Source organism: Arachis hypogaea, chromosome 13 (assembly GCF_003086295.3).
Source record: "Arachis hypogaea cultivar Tifrunner chromosome 13, arahy.Tifrunner.gnm2.J5K5, whole genome shotgun sequence".
NCBI classification, from domain to species: domain Eukaryota; kingdom Viridiplantae; phylum Streptophyta; class Magnoliopsida; order Fabales; family Fabaceae; genus Arachis; species Arachis hypogaea.
Window position 1 is genome coordinate 116,429,964 of NC_092048.1, and position 9,016 is coordinate 116,438,979.

General features: G+C 35.6%; 1 protein-coding gene across 1 annotated transcript; it reads left to right on the forward strand.

Moving 5' to 3' along the window:
- The first annotated feature begins 6,561 nt into the window (after window positions 1-6,561).
- Window positions 6,562-8,116, forward strand: LOC112732850 (HVA22-like protein e). The gene is made up of 5 exons (XM_025781658.3): window positions 6,562-6,920; window positions 7,049-7,075; window positions 7,175-7,297; window positions 7,402-7,600; window positions 7,702-8,116. Exons 1-5 carry the CDS (start codon window positions 6,874-6,876, stop codon window positions 7,708-7,710), a joined length of 405 nt encoding a protein of 134 aa, XP_025637443.1. The 5' UTR covers window positions 6,562-6,873; the 3' UTR covers window positions 7,711-8,116.
- The last annotated feature ends 900 nt before the right edge of the window (window positions 8,117-9,016 follow it).

Consider the following 9,016-nt stretch of genomic DNA (forward strand, 5'->3'; position numbering starts at 1 on the left):
GTATAACTTAAGGTTGCGAGAACCGAATCGGTCAATGAACCGATAAAAATGACTGATTAAATAATTTAGTGGTCCAACTGGGGTCGAACCGTAGTTGAACTGGTTTAATTAAATATACAATAAAATTATTAGAAATTCAATATGTAATTTCAAATATTTAAATTCAGTGACTTTTAAAGTAATAAAATTCAAAATTTCATAATTTCACACAATAAATTATCCATAATTTATCATTAAAAGTTCATAATCAATTTCAAACATCAAAATTTATAACTTAAAATGAATTCTCAAACAAGCAATTGGATAAAAAACAAATGAGAATTTCTTGCTTCAATGAATTTATACAAGTTTCTCTGTATGGCATTATAGATTCCACTACTTTCCCATTTCATACAACAAGAAATACAAAAATATTATGTGATACGGCACCTGTTAACATACCTCAGAAAACACAAGCAACCAAGATGAGAGGGTGATTAATATAACAATACACCAAAAAATCTTTAGTAAGAGAGATGACAGATTCATCATTAATTATTACATTCTTTTCTTTTATGGCTCTTTTCAAAAATCACCATAACAACATATATCACTTTGTGGTTGTTTCATCTACAAGATACTATCAACAACAATACAAATTACATACAGCAATATAAAATCTCAACCAGCAAAAAATTCACATTCACAAGAGTTAATCAAATTGAACTTATCATTGTTTTTGACAATTATATCAACCATAATCTATTTTGTTCAGCAACCAAAATGGAATAATACAACAATTCAAAAATTAGAATCATTATAATTAACAATTCAAAAAAAAATTGAAATTACTGAAGAATTCAAGCAAAACACGAAGAAGAGGGAATAGTAGAATAACATAATCAAAATACCAGAATACTCAGAGAGAGAGAGGAGAGAGAGGAGAGAGAGAGAGAGAGAGAGGAGAGAGAGAGAGAGAGAGAGAGAGAGAGAGGAGAGAGGAGAGAGAGAGAGAGAGAGGAGAGAGAGAGAGAGAGAGAGAGAGAGAGAGAGAGAGAGAGAGAGAGAGAGAGAGAGAGAGAATAACGTTAGATTTAGCATCGAATGGTAGCGGTGAAATTTATGTTGGATTTATTGGCGGTAATGGTGTCAAATTCGTAAGGTTTAGTAATTACCGGCGGGATTTAGAATCCGACGGTAATATTTGGAGGAAAATAAAAATAAAATGACGCGTTCTTTACCCACGGATTTATAGGCAGACTTTTCCAACAATAAAGGCAATTAGTGAAACAATGCATTTTGGTGACCCACAAAGTTTTGCCGACGGAAAAGTCCGATGGTATACGACGGTAACTGAGACGTAAATTTAAAATGCGAACCCTCTTGCCTCTCATTCAAATTCACTCCCTCTTTCACTAAACCACCAAAACCACCATCTCCTTCGCGCTCCCTTCCCTCTCCCCAAAATGACCCTATGCCGCCACTGACACCGCTACCACCACAACCCCTTCTTCGTCGTCGTTAGCACACCCACCCCGAGACCCCTTTGTTCTTCTTCTTCTCCCTCTTCTCTCCTTGCTACTTCACTGTTAACCTTCTCCGTTCTCTGAACCGCCGGTGCCGCACCACAGAGTCACCACCGCCACTCCTCAGCTTCGCCTCTCTAGTGTCTGCTCATCACCGCCACCACCACCGCCGCTGCCTAGCTTGTCCTCTTCGAATCGATTCTGCCTCTACAACAATCAGTAACAGATTCAAATGCGAATATTAAAAATAGAAGCTTGTATGCTTAATGCTGATGCATGTTGAAATTTGATTAGATTATAGTTTGTTTTGTTAATTGAAATCTCTATATTACGCTAAAATATTTTGTTGTAAATTGAAAAAATTATCAAGCTGTCTATTTTAACAGATCCAAAAATGATTAAGAAATTAAGTTATATTGAAGCATATGTTGCTTAATAAGGATGCATATTTGAAAAAGAAAACTAGTTTAACCTATTCTTCTGTTTGATGAAAGTGGAGATGGATGTTTATGTTTGGTTGTTTATATCCAACTACTTTTCTTTTAATAGATTATATCTACATGTATGTAAACTACATATTAAATGAAATATTATTCTAACATATTTTGTTAGTAGAGTGAAAAAATATTTGTTTTCTATTTAATTATTATTTTCTTTTTCCTATGAAAATCTAGTTAGATGATGTATATGATGAGTATGGAGACTGCATTTTATACGTGTTTGAAGATGGCTGAATTTGAGTTTATGAATATGCTGAGGTTTTATTGATTGTTGAATTGATTTTTCTTATTTTAATTTTGAATTTGAACTTTGAATTTCAACTTTGAAAAGTGTTTCGATTATTGAACTGAATTGTTGAACATTGTTGCGGAGTTGTTTGACATTGTTTGAAGGATGTTCATTGACTATGTTACAGCTGGTTTTGATACATGCAGACATGACGACAGGAAGAGCTATTGCGGATCAGGCTGCCAGTCTTGGTCGCAGCCGAAGTCGGGGACGAGGGAGGGTTTCCTCCAGTACCCCCAGGATTTTTGGATCCTCCCCCTCTACTCCGACCACCACGGTCACACCACAAGTTGCAGGCTAAGCGGACCAGCCGTTCATCATGGTCCCTAATCCCCAACTACGTGACGCCGTCCATGGTCGACAACACCGCCTCCTACCGCTCACTAGCCTGCATCCACGACGACGCCGAGTCCAGCGACAGATGTCGTAGCCCCGGAGTCCAGCCACGACAGTGAGGCAGTAGCTGATGCCCCTCCGCTACCTACCATCGTATAGTTGCGCATTTGGCCTGATGGTGGCATAGTATAAGTATCACGTTCAATGCTCATGTATTTTTTGTTTATTGTTTTCTAGGTTTATTGATTATGATTCCTGTTGTAATGAGATTTCCTGAAAATTGATTTCTATTTAGTAGATTTAGGTTGATTTAGAATGCTACTGGTTATTATTTTCTAGTTTTATTCATTATGATTCTTGTTGTTACTGAGATTTCCTAAAAATTGATTCTTGTTTAGTGGATTTAGGTTGATTTGGAATGTTGCTGGTTATTATTTTCTAGTTTTATTCATTATGATTCTTGTTGTTACTGAGATTTCCTAAAAATTGATTCTTGTTTAGTGGATTTAGGTTGATTTGGAATGTTGCTGGCTATTGTCTTCTAGTTTTATTAATTATATTGCTGTTGTTGCTGAGATTTCTTGAAAATTGATTCCTGTTTAGTGAATTTAGGTTGATTCTTATTTGTGGGTTATTGTTAGATTTTTGCCGAACCTGAACGCATGTACTTAGGAAATGACGAATGTCATTAGGCTGATATACGACCAGTCTTGGTCCAGCTACATGGGCGGTAATTACTTTCATTGTTTCTGTTTTAATTCTTTTAAACTAGTTTATATCCTCTATCTTGTCTAACTGAATTTAAAGCTTCTTTGTTGCAGTTACACTTCATTTGGGATGCTGAGCACGACCTGACTATCCGGAAGATATTTGACTATAGGATAGGTCAGCAGCTCCAGCAAATGCTGGATTATGTTCGCCACAGCCGGGACAAGCAGACGCGCTGGCTCCGATCGGAGGTAAAGAAGGGCCTGTTCACTCATTGGGAGACCAATGTGGGATTTAGGTATCAACGTCTCACCAACCGAGCTAACAGGGCATCAGAGAGGTCGTCAAAGTACACCGGCGACTCGGCGACCTTCATGAAGATGAAGGCCAGGCTGGTATGTAGTTCCTTTAATATTGTTAATAACTTCGTTATGTTATCTGTTTTATATATCATTACTAGGAATTCTAATAATTTTATATTTCAATGTAACTTGTGTAGTCAAAGTCATTGAACCGCAAGGCTACATCGGCCAAGACCTTCAAGTACACCCACACGCTGAAGGAGAACAAAGTGAGATTTGTTAATTAGTGGTCTCAGGACCATTATGTGAGTAAATATATGTCTAATTATCTTCTGTTATGAAATTATTAGATATTAACTATATATTTGTCTTAGCTTAATAATCACACGGTAACCTATGTTAATTGCACATGAGTCCTACACATAGAGATTGGAGGCCGCAACTCAACTGTCTCAGCAAAGTAGGGAGGACGCCGCCGATGGATTTGCAGCCTCAACTGTCGACCCTAATGCGGTTTGGCGTGAGACAGCTTCAATCCCATACAAGAACCACGTATACGAGACGGGGTCGTTCTTTGCTAGCAGCCTCCGCACCTCGACGTTGATGTCATAGTTAGGCTTCGCCACCAGTCGAGCTGTCCAGCCCGAGGAAGGCGTGGATTTGAAGCTCCAGGTGCAGGAGCTCCAGCGCAGCCTTCACCAACAGGCTCAAAAGCTTAATGATTATCGAGAGAGGTATCAAGAGATTCTCGTGACATCTACGAATGAGTTCAGGCTGGAGTTTAAGGAGTCACCGGAGCGAATGCAGCGTATGAAGGCTCAGATAGAGGTGTACGAGGCCCAGATGCGCGCCGCTGCCATCAACCCTATTGGTGGCAGCACCACTACTGATGGCGGCGGGGCTGCTGCAGGTGGCAGTGGTAGCGCTAGCGGCACACGAACATCCTCATCGCCGACTCAGGGTCACGGGATTGATAATGACAAGGACGACTACCTGGATTTGTAGATATTATGTTTTTGTTTTATTATTTCATACATTAATTTGGTATACTTGACTTTTATTTAATTTGCACATTGTATTATTTATGAATTGATCACTAATTGTGTGAAAAATTTAAATTTAAAATTAAAAAAATAAAATAGCATTACCGCAGGAATAATCCGACGGTAACATGGCACAAAACAACATGTTTTGGCGCTAACATTACCGTCGGATTAATCAATTCATTTACTGAGCTGGTAATCCGTCATAAAATTCGACGGTAATTACTGTCGACGAAATAAATCCGACGGTAAACATTTACCGGTGAGGTTTATGCTGTCTGATTGTTTCCAATGGTAAATTCGATAGTAAATTAATTACCGTCGGATATATTTAAAGAATCCGAGAGTAAATTCAATGGTATTCAACATTTTTTTCTAGTGAGAGAGAAAGAGATGGCTGGAGCATGGATTCGACAATGACAGCAACGAGGGACCTCCACCGACGAGAGGAGCAGACCTTCGAGAGACAAGGAAGGCAACCGCTGTTGTCACTACTGGCACCAATAATAATGTGTGATGATGGTGGCTGCTTTGCTTTGGTGATTTTCTCTGAGGCTTTGATAGGGTTAGGGTTCTTGAGGAAGGGAGCTTTTGATTTTGAGAGAGAAAGAAAGAGGGAGGTCCAGTCCATGTTCTGCTTCAGCTATTATTATTATTATTATTATTATTATTATTTATTTTTTTGGAAAAACGAAGAGTGGGTGTAATGAACCGTACCTTCAAAAAACTCGAACAGTTCATTCAATTCACCAATTAACTGTCGTTTCGATCGAATTTTTAACCAATTTTTTGCAAAACAATTTTTAAAATTAGCCGAACCAACCAAAGAACCGATTTCCGGTTAATCCGACCGGTTTTGTAGAACCTGGGTATAACTATAACGGATTTTTTATTTTAATAAATAAATTTATTATAATAATTATCGAAATAAATAATTTAAAAAATATTTACTGAAATAAATATCCATCTCTTATCTCGTTTACACTATAAACGAGATAATTTTGCATGTAACTTATTTATAGTGTAAACAAGATACATGTATTTTTTTTAAAAAAATTTAAAAATAATAAATAATATTAATATTATCAATAATCCAAATTTTTAGCATGCAATTAGTACATAATGGTTGGTAAAAGATATTAAAATGGATATATTTAATCAATTAATACTCAAAAAGTTGATGGATAGTGGAAAGAGAATTGAAACTATTATCATCACATTATCTCCCACTATCCCATCAATTTCTCCTAAAAAAATCACAGTTTGCTAATTGTTAGGAGAAATTGATGAGATAGTGGAAGATAACGTGAGAAATAACCGTTTCAATTCTCTTGATGAGATAGTGGAAGATAACGTGAGAAATAACCGTTTCAATTCTCTTCCCATTATCCATCAACCTTTTTGAATATTAATTGATCAAATATATCCATTTTAATCTTTTCTACTAATTTTTTTATGTACTAATTGAATACTAAAAGTTTGGATTATTGATAATATTAATATTTTTTATTATTTTTAAAATAAAAAAAATACATGTATCTCGTTTATACTGTAAACGAGATAAGAATGAGATATTTATTTCGATAAATATTTTTAAATTATTTATTTCGATAATTATTATAATTAATTTATTTATTAAAATAAAAAATCCAATAAGTATATATAATTGTATCTATAATAAGCTTCACAAAACACAAGAAAGAGAGAGACACAATGTGTGCGAGACTTGAGTGTGAGTGGGCAGTGGCAGGATAGAGCATAAAGGTGACATGTGTCACCGACCAACTGGCATTGAGAACCGTGCACACGTGGCTTGTGCTTTGGGCAAAGAACCTAAGAGAGAAATTGTTAAAGTAAATTAAGTTTCATTAATGAGATGATCAGGCTGGAAACGACGGTGATAAACAATTAGACAAACAAAGCGTGATATGGTTAAGAAAGAAAGAATCCGATACTTGTCTCACGTGCTCATCATCCTTACCGTTTAAGAACCAAGAATCACAATTCGCAAACAATATAAGTAGACTTAAAAACCGCCCTCTCTTCCTTCCATGCATGTTTCTAGTAACTCCCGAACGTTTTCCACCATTGTAAACATTATTATTATTGTTTTTCTTTGAATCTTTCGTTCCACTTCACGGTGGTTTTCTTTCTCATCACAATCGGATTTGTCAAGATCAACAAATAATAATGGGCAAGTTGTGGACCTTGATCACCCAACTTCATTCCCTTGCCGGGTATGCATATGAGCATATCATTCTTCTATTCTATTCAACATAACCCTTATCTTTTCTTCATTTCATGCGTTCTTAATTGTTATTACTGATTAATTTCTTGTGTGTGTTTGTGTTCACCCTTTTTTCAGGCCAGTCTTGACATTATTGTACCCTCTGTGAGTATCTGGAAATTAAAATTGTACCATTAACATATAAACATCAATTTATTTATTTATTAATAAATTAATAACTTGTTGTGTATGTTATTGTGGTAGATATGCATCGGTGATAGCGATAGAGAGCACATCCAAATTAGACGACGAGCAGTGGCTTGCTTATTGGATCATTTATTCGTTTCTGTCTCTCATGGAAATGCTTCTCCAGCCCCTCTTGGAGTGGTCAGTTATATAATATATCAGTATCATTGCTTTTATTTTTGATTTGCAATTAAAATCGATTATGAGCAGAGCATAGCATGCATGTGGCATATATATTATTGCAGGGTACCAATATGGTACGATGTGAAGCTATTGGTGGTGGCATGGCTGGTATTGCCGCAGTTCAAAGGTGCGGCTTTCTTGTATGAAAGGTTTGTGAGGCAGCACATTCGCAAATACATAACTCAAGGGAAGCACCATTCTTCCTCCGACGGTGCTCCCCATCCCAAGATTAGGTTCATGGACTTCATCACATCCAAGAAAGTGAGCAACAACTTTACTTATTTTTTATTTATTAAATTACATTCGTTAATTTCTGATGTAAAATTTTGAGATCGTGCGTGGTTGTGATTTTGTGGGAACAGGATTCATGAGTGTCATTGGAAGGAAGCTAGGTGCCAATAGTGAATAATGTGAATGCTGTCCAGTGGATGCCTTTTGACCAACACTCAAGACTTCACGTTGATTCTCTGCGCTTTTGGGACCGGCTACACCTTTCATATAATTAAATAGAGAAAGTATAGGGAATTAGCTAATGCATGCCTTTGTAATCTTATCATGCTAAATTTGCTTTATTTTACTTTATTGTCACAATCAACATTTCATGTCCCTCGCCTTAATTTGTGATGAAGGAATTAGCTAATGCATGCCTTTGTAATCTTATCATGCTAAATTTGCTTTATTTTACTTTATTGTCACAATCAACATTTCATGTCCCTCGCCTTAATTTGTGATGAAGGAATTAGCTAATGCATGCCTTTGTAATCTTATCATGCTAAATTTGCTTTATTTTACTTTATTGTCACAATCAACATTTCATGTCCCTCGCCTTAATTTGTTCTTTCATCACATAGTCTCTACTATGCTCTGTTTTTACATTTGTTGTTTAATATTGTTCATCTATCTATTTATCTATTATATCTATTATATATTATTAAAATCAAAATTTTTTAACTAATAGCATAATTGACGAGATATGTTTTTAAACAATTATACTTAATTTATTGTATTAATTATTTAATTTAATTTATTTATAAAAGATAGTGAAATAGATTATATAATATTTTATAATATTTTTTACTTTTTACTCGAGTCATGAAATAAGATTATTGTTGCACTCATACAAAATATTGTGATATGGTGTCAGAAAAAATTATTAGGTGCTATTGGTATAAACCAGGATAATTTACTATAATAAATAATGTAGGATCCATTATTACCAAAATGTATAAAATGAAAAAGGATACCAAAATGTATTTTTTCTAATCTATATAAATAGGAGTTCCGTTTACGAATATACGTAATTCGCTATAGGGTGTCGCGGATTACGTGCTAGGGGAAATAAGCATAAACCGCGACAGGGCGTTAGTGAGCAATTTGCGTAAACATAAAATAAAGTAAGTCAATAGTTAACAAAAACATACATAACACACACCTAATTCCATGGAAATAAACTAAATACAAACACATATAATACAAAATTATATGACAAATCTAACATAAATAATTTACGTCAATGAAAACATAAAATAGTATGCTACGGCTCATGCCTGTCCTCATCCTCCTCGTGAGAGTCATGTCCAAATGTGCCCAGGAGATGCGACCATGTACCAACTGTCATATGGACTGCCAACATGCTCATTCAGGTGTACATGTAACTGGGACTGGAACCCATGAGGG

What these genes read in the sequence shown, in the direction of transcription:
- LOC112732850 (XM_025781658.3), top strand. Translation starts at nt 6,874, where the DNA reads ATGGGCAAGTTGTGGACCTTGATCACCCAACTTCATTCCCTTGCCGG. An exon ending in CAACTTCATTCCCTTGCCGG is followed by an intron (nt 6,921 to 7,048) that starts GTATGCATATGA and finishes CCCTTTTTTCAG; the next exon opens with GCCAGTCTTGACATTATTGT. An exon ending in CTCCAGCCCCTCTTGGAGTG is followed by an intron (nt 7,298 to 7,401) that starts GTCAGTTATATA and finishes ATATTATTGCAG; the next exon opens with GGTACCAATATGGTACGATG.